Below are 23139 nucleotides of genomic sequence, written 5' to 3' on the forward strand. Positions count from 1 at the left end.
CAGCCCGTGGCTCTTGCTGTGTGTTGTGTACATCAGATGTTGACATGTTGTTGTTGTTTATTGTTTGTGTGTCTGCAGGACAAAGATCGATGAGATCAACCAGAGGAAAGAAGAGGAGCTGAAGGCCACCAACATCCGCATCCAGAAACTACAGTCAGACGTCATGGCAGCCAATCAGGTCAGACCTCAGTGACACACAGCCAAGAAGTACTCTGATCCTTTACTGCAGTAAAAGTAACAATACCGCAGTGTAGAAATAAATACTCTGTTGCAAGTAAAAGTGCTGCATTCAAACTCTTACTTACGTTATCAGATAATTGTAGTGTAGAGTAGAATTATAAAGTAGCATGAAATGGAAATATGCAATTAAAGTACAAGTACGTCAGAATAGTGTGGCTGACCTCTGTTTGTGTGTTGGTTTTAGATGACGGCTGAGATGAGAGAGCAGCTGCAGAGCAAAGAGAAAGAACATGAACTGGCTCTGCACGCCCTGAAAGACCAGGTAACACACACACACACACACACACACACACACACACGCACACACGCTTAAGTCGATTTTGGGGGTGCATATTTGAACACACACACACATACACTCGATCAGGAAACAGGAAGTGTGAGTTAAAAGAAGTAGTGATAGTTTGAAGGGTGGCAGGTAACATCTGACCTAAATGGAAGTAACTGACTATCTGATGTTCCCACAGAAAAATTGTTGACAGCGGCGGATAAAATCGTCAGGCCATCCGCCATTTTTCCAATTTCTTGGCATCTCATGCCTCCGTGTCTATCGATTCCTCTTCAATGCTTTCCCACAGTTCCGCATGCACAATGACGCATACGCACGCTGTGTCATGTTTCACTTTGTTTGAGACTGGAGAGAGAGAAAAAAAAAAACCGGTCAAAAGCATGACGCTACCAAACCTGAGGGGACGCACCCTATTTTTCCCTGATAATGCGACACTGTGATCAACAAATCTGTGTTGAAATCAACAGGAAGAGAGTTAGTAACGTTAGATGAGTTTTTATTTTTTTGTGATTATCGAATTACAAAGATTTCAGATTCAGATTCAGAACTGTTCAGATAGTTTGTCTCCTTTCCGAGCTTTAGAAATAAAACCAGCCCAGACTTTGCCACTCAGTCCAACTTGTCATTTTCATCAAACCAAAATAATTCAGATTTTTTTTGTTCTCAATTCTTACTTTGCAAAACCAAGCAGAAATACCAAGTTTTTTGGGAATCTCCTCCTCACACATTTGCAACCAATAAAGCTACAATATTGGCTCCATACTGATCAATATTGGGAAACAAGTGTGAAGTAAAACCTGTTTTTCATTCACACTCAATTAAATGTATATTTCCAAAACAAGACAGAGGGCTGAGGAGGGAGGGAGGGAGGGAGGGAGGGAGAAGATGAGGAAACAAGGTAAGGGTTGAAGGGAGGAATGAGACTTCTGCTCTGTTCTTTCACTTTTCTGTGAAGATGTTTCCCTGCCAAAGTGATTCAGTCGTGAAACATTGATTCATATTCACCAAGAACAAAGTAAAATGAATGACTTGAACGGAGGAACAGAACTTTAATATGTTTTCCAGTATCACTTTGGCAGTGGAATAACCTGGTGTTCTTCTACCTGCTGCTCTCTCCGTGTGTCTGACTTTATCCTTCTCTTCTCCTCCTCCTCTGTTCTTTCTTCTTCGTGTCTGTTTTTGTTCTTTTGGTTTATGTATTTCCTGTCCTTCCTTTGTTTTTTCTTTGCTTACTTAATTGGTACTTTTTTTTCCGGTTCTCTTTGCTGGTTTCTTTTGGGTTCTTTGTTTCCTGTTCGCTCCGCTGCCCCCTGCCTGTGGTGCGTCGGTACTGCAGGTAGCCAGTCAGAGTGCAGTCAGTCAGGAGCAGGTGGACAACATCCTGCAGGAGAACGATGCTCTGAGGACAAACCTAGCTGCTCTAGAACAGGTAATAAACCTAGAGAACATTCCATAGAACCGTAACACCACTTCATCTCTGAGAACTAACCTAGCTGCTCTAGAACAGCTCATACACCTGGAGAACATCACCTAGAAGTTTAACCCTAATGCAGTGTTCTATGGACTGCCATAATACAGGTCATATACCTGGAGAACATTACATAGAACCATAACACCACATCATCTTTTGAGTACTAACCTAGCTGCTATAGAACAGGTAATAAACCTAGAGAACATAATTTAGACGTTTAACCCCAAAACAGTGCTCTATGAACTAACCCAGCTGCCATAAACCGGCCTCTTACTACACCGTAGGTCTGATCCTGAACAGAACTATCTAGAACACCTTACTCAGTATGGACCTGTACCTCCGTCTTACAGGAGAGCAGTGCTCTGAGGACTAATCTGTGTGCCCTCGAACAGGTAATTATATCTCAGACCCTAGAACGCTTTTCTGTAGGCGCCCATGACTTTGCATAGAACATTATATTAATACAAAGCTAGGCATTTTACAAGATTAACAACTGTAAAACTGGCTTGGCACGCTAACTTCGGCTGCTGCTAATACGAGCAACAGAATATTTAAAGTTTGTGATCAGGACTGGGTTGCACCAGCTCTTTGTAAGTCCTCAGTAATTAGTTTCATACTAGAGATTTACAAAATCGGGTTGCACCAGTAAAACTCAAGTAATGTGTAAATCGGGTTGGCAGGAAACATCTCTAGCTCTAGATAGTTTGTATAGATGGACGATACAACGAGACAGTTTGCTCAGGGCTGCTACAGCAGAAGGGACAAAGCTCTATTTTAAAGTTGTGTATCTTTGACCAGATGGCACTAATGTGAAGTGTGGGTTGAGGCGGTGATCAGTGTCATTTACTATTAGTAGTGCTAGAAAGTGTGACGGCTCTGTCGCTCATGTCTGAGACATTAGAAGTGCAAAAGGTTTACATTATGTAAGTGAAGGAATTTGTTTTATGTCTGTCTGTAGTAAGCTCTAAAAAAGTTAGTCGTATTCATCAGAGATGCAATTTTCTTGGCCGATACATTTTTTTTTTGCCGTTTTTCTTTTTAAAAACAATAATTGACAGCACACAAAAACATTTTTGTAACTTTTATTCAATGAAAAATGTAATTGTATATGTTCAAACATATCAGAGAAGAAGTGCATGCAACGTAAAACCATCCTGTGGCACACCAGCGTGAATTCGACTGACAAAAAAAATCAGATATACTGTATGAGACTGATCGGCCAGTCACCGGTCACGGCCGATCAGCTGACAAACGACCGGTTTTGACTACAGACTGTAAATAACAAGTGGATGTAGTCACTGTGACGTCACCTATTGGTGTGTGGACTACGGTTTTGAAGCCTCGAGTTCAGCCTTTTGGCCGCCGAGAGGGTGGAGCTAAGTACAACCGAACGCTGAATAAGACATTTTTAGGCGACCAGAATGTTACAATTAACTTTGATGAACTGAAAACACACTGTGAAAGTTGTAAGAAGCAAACACAGACAACTCCCAGACCGGACAACATCCTGGTAGCAACCTGTCAATCACAAGGTAGCCCCGCCCTAAAGGCTCAACGTCTGATAGGTGTGAACGCAGCCTTTCACATGGTTGTAAATATTTAGTAACAACTAAACTTTACCTAAGAACTAGTTTTTAAGATGTTTTAATTTAGTGATGCCTAAAACTAAGCTAACTTTGATCTCACGAACAGCCGCTGCAGCCGATTCTAGTCCCTTAACAGTAACCCTAACATCTGAAGAACTCTCTAAAACTCACATGAAACCTTAACTATAACCATGTGTATGTTCTCTGAGTCATTCATCTCCATCTCATCTGCTTCACTGAAAACGCTGACTATGATATAGAACTCTATATTGTCGATATATGAGATTCTAATCCATCAGATATAATCTGCTGTCATCTATTGTTGTCTTCATTCACTTCCTGTTTTCTACTGTCTTCTACCGTCTCCTGCTGTGACTCACCGTTGCCTTACTCTTTAATCCCCTCCATCACCAGACTGGGCACTAATGGGTAGTCATTTAAAAAAAAAAGAATCACAGGATAAATGAAGTGTACTTGACGTGTGCAGATCCAGACGGTGAAGACGCAGGAGGTGAATCTGTTGCGTGAGCAGCAGGAGGCGCTGACGTCCGAGCTGCAGCAGAGACGAGTTGAACAGGAGAGTATGTTGGCTCAGAGAGACGACCTGGACTCCCAGCTGCAGGTAACGCACACACAGATATTTTCCAAAGTAAAAGTCCGTAGAAGTGTATGATTTAACTTTTTCCCATGGTCTAGCAAAAAAATAGCAATAAATCGTAATATCGAATCACAATACTTAAAAATCGCAATACACATTGAATCGGCACCCAAGGATCGTGATGGTATCGAATCAGGAGATAGGTGCATCATCCCAGCACTAGTGCGTAGGATTGTTTCAGACTCTGTGATCCAAACAGTCCAAAAGTCAAAATCTATTGAAAAAGATAGATGAAATCATTTTCAAAATTCACAACATGATTTTATCCAACAAAATATTCAGCGATCAGTCCATATTTGTTGGCGTTTAGTCTTTCAAAAACATTTTCACAGAGGTCAAAAAACTGTCTGCTCTCCCACTCGCTGCACACAGAGGTACCCGTTACCTGTAGTAACAGGCGGTTTAGCAGCTTTTTTTATTTATATAACCCACAGTATTAAAAAATCATATTTTTCCATTTTTTATAGGGTGATGACGTCATAAAGTATGACGCCAGACATTCAAATCTTCATTCAAAAACCTCCATAGAAGCTTTGTATGTAAAATAAAACATTTGGTGCAGCTCTATAAATGTCCGTCCCTATTTCATGGACAGAACATCACACATGTAAATACCAATTCACTGTCCAAAAAGGAATATCATGTTTTTTCATTCATATGTGTTTCCTCAATTATTTTTTTTTCCTCACATTTTTCCTTGTGTCTCTTAGTCGTGTCCACAGTGAGCGGGACAAAGACGCGAGGAAACGTTTAGGCGTTTAATGGGTCTTTATTTCTATTTCTCTGTTGTCTTTCCTTCAGGAGTCGAGTTTCGCCAACAGGAAGTTGTTGGAGCAGTTAACAGAAGAAGGACAAGAGAAGGAGAAACTGCTGAGAGATCTGGACGAGGCCAAGAAGGTACACACACACACACACACTTTGAATACACACTTGTTTGTGTGATGTACAAGAAGACTCATTAAGCCATTAAGCTTCTAAATGCACTAATGATCATCACAAGCATAACGAGAGTGTGTGTGGTGTGTGTGTGGTGTGTGTGTGGTGTGTGTGTGGTGTGTGTGTGTGCAGACAGCAGAGAAGAGGAAGGCCATGTTGGATGACATGGCGATGCAGCTGAACCAGGAGAAGTCCGACCACAAGGAGGCGCTGTCGGACCTCAAACTGCAGCACGAGAAGGAGGTGAGACTGACGGACTGACTTCACTCTGTCATCCATCTGTCTGTTGGATTCTTTAATATTTGTTCCTCTTTCTCTACTTGAGTTCTTGTCATTTTATCTATTTATTTTCTTATTTTAATTATCGCTGATTAACTTCAGTGTTTCTCTCTTTGTGTCTCTACTCAGGTTTTAAATATGTGTAGAAATATAAAACGGTTGAATCTGGTTTTGTGAATTAAGTCTAGGAATGATTTAACTGTTCTGTTTTTGTTGCATCTCCCCTCCTTATTTCCTTTCCTTGTTTCTTCTTCTTGTTTCCTCTCCTCCCCTCTCCTCTCCTATCCTTGTTTCCTGTTCTTGTGTCCTCTCCTCTCTTTATTTCCTCTCCTCTACTTGTCTCCTCTCCTTGTGTCATCTAACCTCTCTCTTCTCCCCTCCTTGTCTCCTCTCCTTGTTTCTTCCTCTCCTCTCATCTCCTCTCCTCTCATCTCCTCTGCTTGTTTCCTCTCCTCTCCTCCTCAGGTCCTCGGGGTGAGGGCTCGATATGAGAAGGAGCTGCGAGGCCTCCATGAAGACAAGAATCGCTCTGAGGAGGAGATCCGACAGCAGCTCAGAGACGAGAAGGTAATCAGGAGGCAGAAGTGTCTCTCATAATGTCATCAGGGCAGAACAGCAGCTGCTCATGTTTCATCTTGTACTGTCCATATACTGTATGATTATTTATATTATATTATTTTATTATATATTATATATATATATATCTGTGTGTGTTTTGAGGCTCGGACGAAGTCGCTGGAGGGTCTCCAGCAGCGGGTGGAGGAGCTGCAGGCTCAGGTTCAGTCCATGGAGGGAACCAAAGGATGGTTCGAGAGACGCCTGAAGGAGTCCGAGGTCAGTCTCACTCTGAACTAGTTAGCTGCTGAACTAGCTTAGTTATGAGTAGGGGAGGGGGAAAAAATCAATTCATCTATATATGTAGCTCGGAGTGTGATGATAAATCTGTTATTAATTAATTTATTGATTATTTATTTGTTGTCCCTGCAGGAGAACATGGAGAAGAACTCTCTGGAACATCAGGACGATATCAAGCGGCTGCAGAAAGAACACACACTTCAGCTGGAGGTACACACACACACGCACACACACACACACACACACACACACACACACACGCATTCTTATACATGCAGTCAGTCCATGTGTGTGTGTTGAATCCGGTCCAGCTCTAATTGAATGTGTGTTTCTAATTAAAGCGTAGTGGTCTCCATGGTAACGCAGACAGGTTAACGCGTGTTAACAACAGATCAGTGTGGAGGAGGTGGTTTCCACTGGTTTCCTCTTCCTTCCTTGTCTCATCTCTGTGTTTCCTCTCCTTGTGTCCCCTCTCCTCTCCTTATTTCCTCTTCTTGTCTCCTCTCCTTGCATCCTCTCTCATCTCCTTGTTCCCACTGGTTTCCTTTCCCCTCCTTGTCTCCTCTTCTTGTCTCCTCTCCTCGTGTCTTCTCTCCTCTCCTTGTTTCCCCCATCCCTCCTTGTCTCCTCTCCTCACAATGTGTCCTCTTCTTCTCTCCTCTCCTCATGTCCTCTCTCCCCTCCTTGTCATCACTCCTCGCCTTGTTTCCTCTTCTTGTCTCCTCCCCTCATGTTCTCTCTCCTCTCTTTGTTTCCTCTTCTTGTCTCCTCTCCTCATGTCCTTTCTCCTCTCCTTGTTTCCTTTTCTTGTCTCCTCTCCTCATACCCTCTCTCCTCTCCTTGTCTCCTTTTCTTGTCTCCTCTCCTCATGTCCTCTCTCCCCTCTTTGTTACCTCTTGTCTCCCCTCCTTGCTTTGGTCCGGTCCAGCTCTAATTGAATGTGTGTTTCTAATTAAAGCGTAGTGGTCTCCATGGTAACGCAGACAGGTTAACGCGTGTTAACAGCAGATCAGCGTGGAGGAGGTTCATGTGAACGCTGACAGTCTGTTACAGAGACACAATCTGTCAGCATGTTGGTGAAAAACACACTGATGGGCGAAGTCACTAAAGGACAGCGCTGCGTTTGCAGCCGCTAAAACCTGCACAAATAAGACACAAAGAAACCGTGTAATTCTCAAAGCACCCCTCACTGTGCTGCCAAACAAACACGTCTCAGTGCTCCTGTGATATTTGCACGTATTTAAATGAGGTAAATTAGACATTTGGTGCCAAATCGACCTCTTTCTATGCAAATGAGCCTCATTGCAAAAAATAGTCCAGTTCAAAAAGATCAGCGCCGATAGCCACGCACAGTTACACTGAGATTATTAGCATCTTCAGAGAGCTGGTGGGAACTGAAGCACATTTATAAATAAGAGGTGTCACACTCTCTATTGGTCATCTTCTTTTACAGTCTGTAGGTGTGAAAACAACAACAGACTGGATATTAAATCCCATATCGGATTTCTCTCTGTCACGTTTAAACTAGGGCTTTCAAAGTAAACACAATAATAACGTAAATTTGTTTTAACGCCACTAATTTCTTTAACGCATTAACGCAACTTGGGCTCAGTTTTAAAGCTAGAGTGAAGATACTGGTATCATATGAAACTAAAAAATTTAAGAAATCTATTGGTACCAACAATGGTAGGGTAAATAACGCTCCAAACTTGCGCTAAATTTTGGCGAGGAAAAACTGTCATGTCCATTTTCAAAGGTGTCCCTTGAACTCTGACCTCAAGATATGTGAATGAAAATGGGTTCTATGGGTACCCACGAGTCTCCTCTTTACAGACATGCCCACTTTATGATAATCACATGCAGTTTGGGGTCAAGTCATAGTCAAGTCAGCACACTGACACACTGACAGCTGTTGTTGCCTGTTGGGCTGCAGTTTACCATGTTATGATTTGAGCTTATTGTTTTATTCTAAATGCAGTACCTGTGAGGGTTTCTGGATAATATTTGTCATTGTTTTGTGTTGTTAATTGATTTCCAGTAATAAATATATACATACATTTTCATAAAGCAGCTTATTTGCCCACTCCCATGTTGTATTGTTGAGTGTTAATACTTAACAAATCTCTCTTTAATGTGCATTTTGAAAAGATAAAAAATGAGCGATTGGGCGGCTGGTTAGCTCAGTCGGTAGAGCGAGTGCCCATGTATGGCCAAGGCTCAGTCCTAGCAGCGGTGGACCCGGGTTCAAATCTGGCCTGTGGTCCTTTCTGCATGTCATTTCTCTCTCTCCCCCTTTCCAACACTCTATCCACTGTCCTATCAATAAATGCTTAAAAATGCCCCCAAAAAAGAACTTAAAAAAAAAAAAAATGAGCGATTAATCGCGATTTTAAATATTTTAATCGATTGACAGCCTTACTTTTTTTCATGAAAAAAGGACAATATTGCCAAAGAGTCAAGTAATAATGAGAATATAAAGACAAAGGCACATTCAGCTCTAATGCCGACGGTAACTGGCAATCGATATCCGTGGCATGTCCCTCCCCGGCTTACTGTTTTTACAGGTAAACATCAGAGAGCACTCTGCTAGACGTTTCGAGGTCTGAGCAATTCTTCCACCACTGTAATAGATGAACATAATGAAATGCTTTGTTGCAGTCCTGCAGTTGGTCTCTGTTAATACGTCCATGAGTTGTCGCCTGCAGGTTTTCAGTTCAGTGAATAAAACTGATCCACTCAGATAGAAAATGTCCAAATGTAGCTTTGATGAACTTGTAAAGGAAAAGAAGAGTTCGTCTTCACACTGAAGTTTACAGAAACAGCTGGTCTACATATACAGACAAGAAGACACACAATTATGAGATCACACGATACAACACGAAACCCATTATCCCCAAACAATGAACTCTGCACATAAAAAACACAGAGCGTCCTAAAGGAAGCACTTACCTTCGTTATCGTTCGAGTCTGATAACGAACCAATGAAGCACAACCCGCCGTGCATCATGGGATATGTCAGCGTGGATGTAACAAGTACTTCGAGCCAATCAGATAACCCGGCTGACTTTGTGTTCCTCTGAGGAAACGGTTTCTCCCTGAAGGCCTCCAGAGACCGACTGTCACTGATTACTGTGAGTGTTATCTGTTGGATAACAGCCCGAGAGCACGACGAGGACTCTTAATAGGAAAAGTTAATTAATGATGGAGGAGGTCTAATTAGCGGGCAGGTCGGGTGTTCTGGGTTTGAGTTTCAGTCGTCACGAGTTGTTTCCTGTCTGACTAACATCAAGGAGCGTTAAAAATAATCACCAGTTTGTTCTGATCTCTTCACTTCCGTCACGTCCAGCAAACAGCTGATTATCATTGAAAGGGTTTATAGCTCATACATATTCATGTTATTGTTTAAATAATTAATTACACCTTAAAGATTCTTGGACTGTTGGACAATAGAAGACAATAGACTGGGGGTTTCTGCATGTTTTGATCCATGAGCTATTATTTAGATATAGTGTATATACTGAATTATATTTTATGTCTCTCACTCACTGAAAGTCCTTTCAGACACAACACAACAACGGCACCACTGCTCTCTGAAACACATTATTTCTAACGGCTTGCACCGCGCCACGACAACTTTTTGCTACATTGAGCTAAGCCCAACTTTGGGCGCTGCACGATGTGATTTGTGACGAGCGCAACTCAAACCGCGTTGTGTCACGAGCATCTCTTCCCCCAGTAAACAACATTTGGTGTAGTTCTATTGCCGTCCGGGTAGAATCAGTAGAGCTTATACACGCTGTACAGCGGCAGAAACAGGTTGAGATAACGAAAAGGAAAAAAGAGTGAAAATTTGACATAAACCTGGAGAAATACGGGAAACTTGTGACCCTGGGAGGAAAAGAGTCTCTCGGGAAAATCAGGAGGGTTGTACGCAGTTTGGTTCCGTTAAAACGATCTCAGGTCTGTTTGTTCGGTTAGTTTGGTTAGTTTTGAGTAGTGTGAAAGCTGTCAATCAAACCCTGGTGCGGACCAAACAACCGAACCGAGACCGCCTGAAAGGGTGACAACAACAAACTAACCAACCACAGGACTTTATGAAAGCAGATATGTAATTTTAGCATGATTTTAAAGGCTAAATTACTAATGAATCCCTCTGCTGATCGTGAAATCTGTTCATTATTATTATTATTATTATTATTATTACAGCAGTGTCACATCTTGAATCCTTAATTTTCACCAAACAAGGCCTTGACTGTCATTGAAAAGTCATTGAATGTGATGTGGGAACCTTGAAACTCATTTTCAGCATCTACACGCTACTTTTTAGATTTTCTTGCTTTTTTCTGTCAACTTCTCTTTTTTTTTTTTTTGCTGGCTTTATTTCAGCATAAATAAATATAAACGCCTCAGAAATGAACGCACAAGCTCATTCTGCCTGATAAACTGTGTTTGTGTGTATGTTAAGGTTAAGATATGTGTGTGTTACATTACAGGGAATCAGCCGACTCGGTTGTTTTCCTGGAGAATTACCTGTTTTTTTCCTCCGTCAGCCTGTCGGTGTTTTTAATGTAGATTTTAGTCAAATTAATTAGCCGCAGAAGATTAGAGGAGAATTAAATGTAGTTGTCTAAATTAATCCCTCAGTCAGCTGGATTAAGAGTGAGGGGGCATCACTGGAGGTGGAGACGTCGTGGCTGTTTAAATGTTTTCTTTCACCAGGAGAGGAGGAAGAGGAAGAGAGGAAGATGAAAAGTTTCTAAAAAGGGTCGACGTTTTTGTCTTTTCTTAAAGGGCAGACTCTCGTTATAACTATTCTGACTCAGAGTTGAAGTGAGTCCGAGTGAGCTGGTGTCATGCTGTACAGTGTGTGATGGTTCTGATGGTTTACCCTCTGGTCCAGTCGCTTCCCGTCACTCTCATTAACGCTATTTTTAGACGACTGGGATCAGGACACTGACACTTATGGACGGAGCCCTGGAGGTGACACGGACGACATGTTTTAATAATACACGTCTATTCGTGCTAGAGACGTCACGATATCAGAAATATAGTAGTCTATACCAAAACCAGTGAAATACCACGATTTTCAATACCAATTCGATACCATGGTAAAAAAAAAAATTTAAATCAATAAATCTCATGTACTTCAACATCCACTCCTTTTATTACCGTTACTGTTTTTTGTGGATTTATTAATAATCCCGGATGATCCGCCGCAAGTTTCTCTCCAAAAACTAAAATTTTCTGAAAAACTGTTAAGTAAAATCACATAAAATGTGACATAGTCTTAGTCAGGGTTGTTCTAAACGGGACTCCATTTAACATTTCAGCAAACCTCTAATGATAAAACAATGTCCTCATGTGTCTCTTTCCGTCCTGCAGGAGAAGCAGTCAGAGATGGAGGGAGTGGAGCAGCAGCTGGTGGAGATGGAGAAACAGAAGGATGAGCACAACGACACCATCGGGAAACTCAAACAGGTACTCCTAATACTCCCAATACAACAAGTACTACTACAACCACGTCCACTGCTAGAACTGCTCCCGCTTCCTCCACTAGTGCAGCTGGATGTTTTTTCAAACATTTGGGATTTCTTACAAGAACACTACTGTCCTCTCAAAGGTCTCATGTGACCCCCCGTCAAATTCACTATTCAGTTCAGGATTCTTGTGATTACTTTTAGAGCTCTGCATGTTGCGAAGGCTGCAGCCTCATATCACCAGCAGGTCTCTAAGATGAGACAGAACTTTATTCATCCCAAGGGAAATTATTGTGCAGCAGTTGCAGTACAACGTTGGAAAGAGGTATAAAATAATACAGAATACATATAAAATATCAATAAGGTGCAGAAGTGTGATCGGGGTTTGATGACTCCCGTTGTGGTTTTCACACTGACTGAATGACGAATGGCTACAGGATCTTTTACCAAGAGGAATCCCCGATGAAAACACATGCGAGAAGCTATAGACTGTATAAAATATGGACGTAGTCTCCGTGACCTCACCCCTAGGTTTCTGAAGAGTCGTTGTGAAGCTCAAAGTGGCCATCGCCATCTTGGCAGTGACGACTCAGCCTAATCCAAAAATAGCCAAAGAGGTGGATCGAGGGTGATTTTTAGGTTGTAGCCGGCTCAGTTTTAAATCTAGAGCGTCATAATAGCTTGTCAGGAAGGAGGCTAAATAACGCTCCAAACTAAATTGTGTCGAGGAAAAACTGTCACGTCCATTTTCAAAGGGGTCCCTTGACCTCTGACCTCAAGATATGTGAATGAAAATGGGTTCTCTGGGTACCCACGAGTCTCCCCTTTACAGACATGCCCACTTTATGATAATCACATGCAGTTTGGGGCAAGTCACAGTCAAGTCAGCACACTGACACACTGACAGCTGTTGTTGCCTTCTGGGCTGCAGTTCGCCATATTATGATTTGAGCATATTGTTTTATGCTAAATGCAGTACCTGTGAGGGTTTCTGGACAATATTTGTCATTGTTTTGTGTTGTTAATTGATTTCCAATAATAAATATATAGATACATTTGCATAAAGCAGCATATTTGTCCACTCCCATGTTGATAAGAGTATTAAATACTTGACAAATCTCTTTTTAAGGTACATTTTGAACTAATAAAAAAATGTGCGATTAAATATTTTAATCGTTTGACAGCCCTAATAAATACACTTTTCCTTATTCCATAATCTCAAACTGTATATTTGTAAAACAGGTGGATCAAATATGCACAATCATTGGTGTGGTCCTTTTTTTAAAAACCTGCATCGGGGCTAAATACTGTATATATCTTTTATACTTTCTATCTCCTCACCTCCATCAATCTGTTTCTGTCTCTCTGTAGGAGATAAAGGACACCGTGGACGGTCAGAGGATTCTAGAAAAGAAGGGAAGTGCAGCGGTGAGTAAATGTTCAAAGACTGATGTAACAAAAGACAGACAGACAGACAGACGGGTGGTACAAAGAATAGAGATGAGAGAGAGAGAATATATTTTCCAGAGTAATTTAAGAGCAACCGTGCATGGAAAATAATAATTACAAAAGTAAATCTCTGACCATATGTGTGTGTGTGTGTTGTGTGTGCAGCTGAAGGACTTGAAGCGGCAGCTGCATCTGGAGAGGAAGAGAGCCGACAAACTGCAGGAGAGACTCCAGGAGATACTGACCAACAGCAAGACCAGGACAGGTACACACACCTATTAAACACCCTGAATGTGTGACGTCACCGTGATGTCGCCATGATGTCACATCTTTCTCTCTGGTCCACAGACAGTGACGGTTCATTTCAGGGTGTATAAATGGGTTTAATGTCTGGTGTCATCTCAAAAACCTTTATTTTTAATGTTTTTTGGAAAATTCGGTTAAAATTAGTTGGATGGAAACTCAACTGTAGTTCACACATGACATACATCCATGCTGGTGGGAAGCAATGCTACTTTTTACAAGAAAAAATTTAATTAAATGCCCCGTAGATTTTCTGTGTCCTGTATCGGACACAAATGGCAGCGAGTGGTAAGGTCAAACTCCAGGCTTTAAAATGTCCCTCTGTAACTTTATTGTTACGGGCATTAAATTTGACCTCTGCATTTAACCCATCCTCAGCATTAGGAGAGACTGTTTCCACGTTTATTTTATTGATCTCCATGAACTCAGAGCTTCGTTCACTGTCGGCGGATTAGAACCTGACGGGACACCGAAACTAACAGGAAGAGTATTTAAATCCCCTAAATGGACGGCGTTCCCCTTTAAATGCTTCAGTAAGGAGAGACAGCAGTACTTTGTCAGAGTGTGTGTGTGTGTGTGTGTGTGTGTGTGTGTGTCCTAAGTGGCTGCGATGTGATTGTAACGTGACCGATGGGTCCGATAATCGGCGGCGTGCTGACCCTGCGTCAGGAGGTTCTGGCTCAGTCCGGAACCTGCTGCTTAATATTTAATGCAGCGCTCTGATTCCCAGAGCTGACGTGGACACACTGGCGTCTGCTGGCAAAACACACACACACACACACACACACACACACACACACACACACCTGCACAGTCTGTCACTTTCTGTTTGTCCCCATTTAACTTGATTGTTTTTTTGTTTTTTTTTAGCCACTAAATATTTGTCTTCTGTTGCATATGTTTCTCTCTTTTTCTCTCTTGGACTTCCCTTTCTTCAACAGTCGTTCTGTCACACTGTGTGTGTGTGTGTTTGTGTGTGTGAGTGTCTGTGAAATGAGTAAAAACACACACTCACTCAGAGCGTTGCAGGGCAGTCCTCAGCATCATGTATAATCTATGAGAAGTGATGAATGTTTAAAAGGCTCTTCTGCACAAACCTGAGAATCAGACATTTTAAAGTAGCCTACTTATCTCTCTGCCCACTGAGAGCACCTGCATTAAAGGGACGGTCCGCTGCATTAAAGGGACGGTCCGCTGCATTAAAGGGACGGTCCAGTCCGCTGCGTTAAAGGGACGGTCCGCTGCGTTGAAGGGACGGTCCACTGCATTAAAAGGACGGTCAAAGTTACGGTCCGCTGCATTAAAGGGATGGTCAAAGTTACTGTCCGTTAAAGGGACGGTTTGCTGTATTAAGGGGACGATGTGATGCGTTAAAGGGAAGGTCCAGTCCGCAGCGTTAAAGTGACAGTGTGCTGAATTAAAGGGACGGTATGCTGCGTTAAAGTTACAGTCCACTGCATTAAAGGGACGGTATGCTGCGTTAAAGTTACAGTCCACTGCATTAAAGGGACATTCCAGACCCCTGCGTTAAAAGGATGGCCCAGTCTGCTGCGTTAAAGGGATGGTCCACTGCATTAAAGGGACGGTTTGCTGCATTAAGGGGACGATGTGATGCGTTAAAGGGAGGGTCCAGTCCGCAGCATTAAAGTGACAGTGTGCTGAATTAAAGGGACGGTATGCTGCGTTAAAGTTACAGTCCGCAGCATTAAAGGGACGGCCCAGTCCGCTGCGTTAAGTGGATGGTCGGGTGCATTAAAGGGACGGTCTGCTGCGCTAAAGGAACAGTACGCTGCATTAACGACCCACTGCATTAAAGGGACTGCCCGCTGCATATTACACAACTCAATAGTTTTATTACATGTATTTGTTTGAGTTTGTAAGTGAGCTTCAGTCCAGACATTTAAATTCAACAAGGGGCATTGCAGTAGCTGAAGGTACAGTTTGTTTCAAAGGGAAGAGTGACTTAACGTAACTTAAAAGCTGAAAAAACTCATTGTGATGTCACAGTGTACTGACACACCCAGGGGTACACTTGTTCATCACTGCAGTGAGGTGAGAAGTTGCCCATTAATTTTCCTCCACTCTCTGTCTGCAGGTCTGGAGGAGCTGGTTCTCTCCGAGATCAACAGTCCCAGTCGGACCCAGCAGACCGGAGACTCGTCCTCCGTCTCCTCCTTCTCCTACAGAGACATGATGAAGGAGTCTCAGCCGACCAATCAGAACAAGGTGGGTGGAGCCTGGACCAAAGTCTCTTCAACGCCACCGTTTTTTTGTTTTCTTAAAGTCAGTTTCGTCTCGTCGCCTCCGCCTCCTCTTCGTCATTGGAAAACTGTTTGTTGTTGAATGCATTTTGTCGCTGACCTCTCTAGTTGTGACAGCTGTTGCCACGGCGACGTGCTGATGTCAGACTGACTTTAACGTCCCATCCTCCTCCTCTCTGTCTCTCACATATTATATTCTCTGTTTTTGTTTCGTAACATTTATTTTCTCAGGAGTCTTTGAAGTTCCTCTGCTGTTATTTTTATCTCCTTTACTGTTTCGTCATAGTGTGCGTGCGTGTGTGTGTGTGTGTTTCTATTTATAGAAACACTGTAAATAGAGCCGGCAGGTTCAGTTTATGTAGCTGAGTGTTTATGTCAAAATCGTGAGACTCTGCAGAGTCCACCGTCGGGTCAGTTTACTGTGATGGTTCGCTTGTCATTAACAATGGTGTCACATGACAAAACAGAGTGTGGGTGTAACATCCTCCTGCTGCAACATTTCCCATCAGACACCTCTGTGAGACGGAGCTGTGAATTCATCTTAGAGGCCTCAGTATGCTTCAGATTAGTTTGAACAACCATTTTAATTCACATTTTCAGACCCTGTTTAATCACTTCCTGTGTTTTGGGTGATCTGATCTCAAAAATACATAAAATTGTAAATAAAATCAGGAAGCATTCAAGTACGGGATAATCCAGCGCGCCCGACATGGCGATGCAGCACCCAACACGGAGCGTAGGGGTCTTGCGTCGCCCTGTCAGGTTTTATTTCACAACAATGACGCGCTAGCTGTACATTATCCTGCTTATTACACGGCTACTTACTTAAGAAATCAATATTTTGATACTGTTATTCATAGCAACGGTCTGCTATAATGAAATAGCAGACCGTAGAACTCCGTTATTGACCAATCACAATCGAGTATTCAACAATGTTTAATAAAGTTTTCTCTCTCTGACAGTCTGGAGGAGGCAGCCCTCAGTCTCAGCGTCCTGCTGAGTTATCCGATGACGAGGTCGGCGAGTTGTTCCAGCGACTCGCTGAGGTTCAGCAGGAGAAGTGGATGCTGGAGGAGAAGGTGAGGAGACATCTCACCCGTCCCCGTGTGTCTCCACTCCCGTCAAACTAAAATATCCAAAATGTCTACAAAGTCAAACTTCCCCTCCTTCCACCTCGTCCTCCCTTGACGTCTCACTTCTGCTCTTTAAACGCTTCACTTGATGCCTCGAGTCGACAGTCAGGTCAACAATAAAAAGTTCAGCTTGTTCATGTTTTTAGATGCATTATTAATATCCTCTGCAGCGTTCAATATTCCTGCTGTTTCCCAGCGGGGCCGGCGCCGCGGTCTCTGCGTGCCGACGCTGCAATAACTGTTAGTTGATCGACAGAATATTTATGAACGCTTCATGTTGAAACTTGATCACATGTTTCTGTTTGTCAAGTAAAATACTCAACATTTTCTGATTACAGCTGCAAGAATGCAAAGATACATCTTGCTTTTATTTGTTCCATATTTATGAGGACTTTTGGTTTTCGGCTGGAGCTCTGTTACTTTATTTCTTTTTACATATTAGAGACTAAATTGTTGGACGATTTATTGATTGACAGCAGACCTCTGGTGGAATATAGTAAGTACTGTACTCAAGTACTGTACAAGTACATACAAATTATAGAAAAATATATTAGTAAACTAGCAGAAAAAAATTCAATATTTCCAAAATAAAGACTAAAATGTCATAAAAAAATATGAGTAAAATATCCCAAAAATATTAGTAAAATGTAAGTTAAATATCAGAAAAATATTAATAAATTATCAGAAACAAATTAGTAAAATATGTGAAAAGTATTCGTAAAATATCCACACAAAAAAAGTAACTCCACCTTCACCAGCTGCAACATTAAAGTGATGAACACATTAATGCATCAATCATTAGAACACTATAATATAATATAGGTTATTCTGCATCATGAGTACTTTTACTTTTGGTACTTTAAGTATATTTTGATGCTGATACTTTTGTGCTTTTACTGCATTAAGATTTTGAAGAAGGACTTTTACTTGTAACAGTATTTTTCTACATTGTAGTTTTAGTACTGAAGTACTTCTTCCACCTCTGCAGCAGACTGAACAGAGACTGTTTGTTTTTTCTTCTTCAGGTGAAACATCTGGAGGTGAGCTGTTCGTCGATGGCTGAAGATATCTGCAGGAAGAGCTCCATCATAGAGACCTACGTGATGGACAGCCGCATAGGTAACACACACACACACACACACACACACACACACAGCAGTTAAAAGTCTGGTCCATCTGCGTTCTGTTCTGTTTTTGTAATGTAAACGTCCACTCAGCTGTTAGCAGAAAGCTGCATCGATCGGTTAGTTTGTTTGTGTTATTGCGTGACTTTCTAATCTGAACTAACGTGGCGTCCACAGCGGTACGTTGCTTAGCTTCCTGCCGGTACTCCTGTCTGCTTCTCCAAACTGGGAGCACGCCAGAATAAAATCAACCTTCAGTCCGTTAATCAGCTTGAAAGGAGTTTGAATGTTGTGGCTGTTCAGCAGGCGGGAAGGGACTGATGGAAAGACTATACAGTTGCATTATGGGAAATGTAGGCTCCAGTGTTTTTAGAGTTATAAGACAGGATATCTCCACGTCTGCTACACACATCTAGACTGTTCTGTTTCTCACACTTCACAGGAGCTCTTCACTAAATCACTCCAGTAATGTAGAGAGTACATTTTCTGGCAGGAGCTTAAAAGTGCTGAGATTATTTATTATTTATTATTAATCACCTTGAAGTGGATATCAGGCCGCTGACTAGACTGACAAACATGTTAAAAGCTCTAAAAGCTGCTTTTGACATTATTTAGTAAATATAACCATCAGATTGAATATATAATTGTGAGCTGTTTATAAAAGGTTCTGTATAAAATCAGAGGTAATGTAAAAGTGCATCGGTCAGCAGAAAGTTTGCCGGCTCAGCAGGTCGTTTATCTCACAGTGACACTTCATTACAACCACTTTAATCTACCGCTTCAATTACCCACACTCAGGTTTACATGGAGTCTGTGTGTTCAGATAAAACAGGACCAACGTGATGTGATCACACTGATCAATGAATACGATCAGTGTGTATCGATGAAACACTAAGAGAGAGGAGGACGCTGTGAGTTCTCCTTTGTTATGAATTATTATATTTAACATTTAATCTCTCTCTCTCTCTCTCTGTTAATACATTTGAACTCTATGTCTCTCCTCTGATGTTCAGTGCTGCTATATTTAGCTGCACGCCCATGCTCTGTGTGTGTGTGAAGTGTTTCTTAATAACTCCTCAAACTATCAGCTGATTTATTTTTCAATTAAACACCCTCCTCCTCCTCCTCCTCCGCTCTTCTTTATAATGAGTCTCCCTGCAGACATCCATATTAGAAATAAAACAATATAGAAACTACACATTAATAAGACCACCATGCTTTTTTATTCTGGTTCTTACCTTCATTTCAACAGCTGTTAATGTTAAAATAACGTACCGTACAGACGCAAAAATGAGTCAAATAGCTGAACATCAATGTAAAAAAACAAGGAGTGAAACATATTATAATAAGAGTGTTCATATCTACAAACTAGAGCCGGGTCGTATCTGTCTATCCTGAGCTTCACGCACACGGGAGAGGTTACAATCTGCAACCTCACTACCAGAAGCCACCAGATGTTACACACTGCACCTTTAAATCCATCGACTGTTTAGCCTAAGTGGAAACTGTAAAACATCTAAAGAGATTTTTCAATGATATTTTTCTATGATATATTTTTCTAAGATATCTTAGTACATTTTTCGATAATATTTTTCTATGACATCTTAGTACATTTCTGTGATGTTTTCGATTATATTACAATTTACTCTGATATTCTTCCATGGTATTTTTACTGTACAATCTTGAAAAGGTTTTTACAGTCTTAAGGGGTCATATAGCTCCTAATTATACTTTACATGCGATTGATTCCCTCTATTTTTGGATTTTTTTCTGTGCTTTTTGGTATTGCCAGGCAGTTTTAGCCCAAGAGCCACTGAGCATTCATGAGGTTATATTGTACAGTTTGTAAGCATCGATTTAATTTACTAATGTCTTCCCTCAATAGAGGCTTTAGAAAAATGTATATCATTAATGTGTTATGGTTGAGTGTGTCTCCATTCATCAATTTTTATGGTGTGGCTCTTGTCATATTTTCCCAGTCTTGGGCTCTCTAGATATTTTGTATTGTATTGCTGGTTGTTTCTGACTGTCGTGGTCACGCCTCCTTTGTTGTCCTGATGGCACATTCTCACAGATGGATCCTAATCATGTAATCTCTTTCCTGATTGGTGTCTGTGCCTCACCTAAATATTTAAAACTGGCATTACTGCTTGAATGATCACGCTGATGATGACTTAAAGCTAAAACGCGTTTTGTTTTTTGCCCAGAATAAACTTAGAAAGTTTATCCGTGAGTGCCGGTGATTTGTTTCTTCGTGGCATCTTGACGCCGGTTATCGGCAGCGTTTCAATGATACGCCACTTAACTGTTTCCAGGCTGTTGATTTATGTGAAATAAAAACATGTAACTGTCAGATTTGATCAGCTGTAACTGCTTATAAACAAAGTACAACTCTTTGAATTACTACGTGTGTGAAATGTGCTGTACAAATAGTTACCTTTCCTCCCTCTCCATCCCTCCACTCCTCCATCATCCTGTTCTCCTCCTCTTCTCCTCCTTTCTCTCCTACTGTTTTCAATTTCATGTCTGACTGGTTTAATTCTCCTCCCTCTCTCTCCCATTAACACTGTGATAATGGTAAATCTAATGGGCAGTAAAACTGGGGGCTGAGCTGCTTCTGCTGCAGACTGGACTAAGAGACAGTGTGTGTGTAAGTGTGTGTTTGTGTGATGAAATGAATATTTGATACTGCAGCTGTTTAAAAACACACACACACACACACACACACATACTCACACTCACACTCACACACACTCACACACACTCGGCTCTATACATCCAGTGTTCGTTTACATTTAGTTAAAAGTTGTTGGGAAAACCCGACCGAGCGTGTCACAGCTATTATAACCTGCTGCAGCGTTGCTAGGCAACAACAGTGTTTGATCTGCGGAGAGCAGTTGGGGGTTTAGTGCCTTGCTTCAGGGCACGTCAGCAGCTCCTGTTCACACCAGTGGTAAAAAGTAGTAGTATTCCTCCTTTTTACTGCAGTAAAAGTACTAAGACCACACTGTGAAAATACTCCACTATAAAAAAAAATTACAGGTGTTAAATATTTACTCTCTGCTCAGTCAGCATCCTGCATCTGTTCTATACATACAGCTGTGTGTGTGTGTTGCAGTCTTTTTTATGTCTCAGTTTTATGCAACACACACACACACACACACACACACACACACACACACACTCTAGTTTTATGTCATCAGATGTGAAGAACAAGCTTCTGTGTGTGTTTGGTAGTAAAGCTGTCTGTTTTACAACTCTCCTCCCTCCTCTCTTGTTTCTTCACGTCCTCACCCCTCCTTCCAGTCTTTCATTTCCTCTCCTCTTTTGTCTCCTTCTCTCCTTTTTTCTCTTGTCTCCTTACATCCCCCTGTCTTGTCTCATCTCCCCACTTGTCTTTATCTCCCCACTTGTCTCCTCTCTCCTGACTCCTCCTTTCCTCTCTTGTCTCCTCCTCTTTTCTCTCATCTATTATCCTCCTTCTCTAATCTCCTCTCTCTTCATCCCTCATCTCCTCCTCTGTTCTCGTCTCCTTCTCTCCTCCTCATTTTTGTTCTTCTCTCCTTTCTTGTTTCCTCCTCTATTCTCTTATCTCCTTCTCTTCTTTTTTATCCTGTGTCCTCCTTTCCTCTCCTTTTGTTTCCTTCTCTCCTCCCGTCTTGCCTCATCTCCCCACTTTTCTTATCTCTTCTCCTCTCCTCTCTCCTTGTTTTCTCTCCTATCCCCTCCGCTACATCCTTGTCATCTCCTCCTCTCTTCCTCACTTTTCCTCTTCTCCTCTCTGTTATAGCCTCCTGTCCTTCCTTGTCTTGTATCCTCCTCTCCTTTTCTCCTCTTCTGTTTCCTCTCCTCTATGGTTTCTTCTTCTTCTCTCTTCTACCTTCTTACCTTCCCCTTATTCTCCTCTCTTGTCTCCGCCTCTCCTCTCCTGTTTCCTCTCCCTCTCTCCTCTTCCCCTTTCCTCCACTCCTCTCTTGTCTCCTCAACCCCAAACATTTATAAAGATGAACTTTTTCTTCACTTTCCGTAGTGTAAATAAACAAATGAGCTTCCTGTGATTAAAGATCTCTGTTTGCTGTCAGCGTTTATCAAACATCCCATTCATCATCTCCGTACAGCAGGAGGTCACAGCCTTCATGTAAATATGGAGAGGAGGAGGATTATTGTTACAGCTGCAGCATCACAGCCTGAACGCCATGTGGCCAAAAGTATGTGGACACATTTTCAGGCTCTGACTCCGCAGCACTGGATCGGATAAACTCTGTACTTTTTGTTTTATTGAACGTGTTTCATCTCTGCTCGGTGGGGTGAGACAGAAACCTCCATCTGTCCAGTAGAAAGAGACTCAACAGCTGTCTGACATCTATAACCAGCGGATGTCTTCCAGAAACAGAAAAGAGTCTGTTCACTGACTCGTCTCCTCGTTTCCTTGTCTCCTCAGATGTGTCGGGCAGTGCCGTCGGAGGTCACGGAGGTCACGGAGGTCACGGAGGTCACGGAGGCTCTCAGGGGGAGAGAGGAGGTCTGGGCTCGGTCCTCAGAGATTTGGTCAAACCGGGAGACGAGAACCTGAGAGAGATGAACAAGAAGCTGCAGAACATGTTGGAGGAGCAGCTGACCAAGAACATGCACCTGCAGAAGGTAACACACACACACACACATATATATATATATATATATTTATATGTTTAAGATGTTATAAAAACAAAGGAAAATTTAAATATTTTTTTATTACACTTCTTTCATTTACATGTATTATTATTATTTATTATTATTATTATTATTTACATTATGTGCTAATTAACATCCTAATTATTTATTTAAAGTATTATATTAAAATAAAATTATTATATATATATATATAAATATATATATATATATATGTTTAAGATGTTGTAAAAACAAAGGAAAACTGAAATATATTTTTAAAAAATGTACACTTCCTGGAAAGATTATTTAAATGATTAATCCACTAATTGTTTTAGTATTATTTTATCTAATTAACTGAATATCTTTGAGTCTATATTGATAGATACTTGTTAGTAGCAGCTTTATTGATAATAGAATAATAACTGAAGACT

At 41.5% G+C, this 23139-nt stretch overlaps 1 protein-coding gene across 3 annotated transcripts in view; it reads left to right on the forward strand.

The window, feature by feature from the left end:
• Positions 1 to 23139, forward strand: part of gripap1 (GRIP1 associated protein 1) — a 40280-nt gene that overhangs the window by 13566 nt on the left and 3575 nt on the right. For 2 of the 3 annotated variants that reach the window (XM_074644858.1, XM_074644859.1), the window contains exons 13-27: positions 79 to 178; positions 425 to 502; positions 4071 to 4205; positions 5043 to 5138; positions 5310 to 5420; positions 5922 to 6023; positions 6177 to 6290; positions 6444 to 6521; positions 11694 to 11789; positions 13160 to 13216; positions 13403 to 13502; positions 15636 to 15766; positions 16764 to 16880; positions 17960 to 18053; positions 22500 to 22699. In XM_074644858.1, coding sequence (XP_074500959.1) covers positions 79 to 178; positions 425 to 502; positions 4071 to 4205; positions 5043 to 5138; positions 5310 to 5420; positions 5922 to 6023; positions 6177 to 6290; positions 6444 to 6521; positions 11694 to 11789; positions 13160 to 13216; positions 13403 to 13502; positions 15636 to 15766; positions 16764 to 16880; positions 17960 to 18053; positions 22500 to 22699 — 1609 coding nt within the window. Of the gene's footprint in view, positions 1 to 78; positions 179 to 424; positions 503 to 1862; positions 1956 to 2347; positions 2390 to 4070; positions 4206 to 5042; positions 5139 to 5309; positions 5421 to 5921; positions 6024 to 6176; positions 6291 to 6443; positions 6522 to 11693; positions 11790 to 13159; positions 13217 to 13402; positions 13503 to 15635; positions 15767 to 16763; positions 16881 to 17959; positions 18054 to 22499; positions 22700 to 23139 lie in introns of all 3 variants that reach the window. The other variant, XM_074644856.1, reaches the window with a different exon arrangement.

This window comes from Sebastes fasciatus, chromosome 8 (assembly GCF_043250625.1).
Source record: "Sebastes fasciatus isolate fSebFas1 chromosome 8, fSebFas1.pri, whole genome shotgun sequence".
NCBI classification, from domain to species: Eukaryota; Metazoa; Chordata; class Actinopteri; order Perciformes; family Sebastidae; genus Sebastes; species Sebastes fasciatus.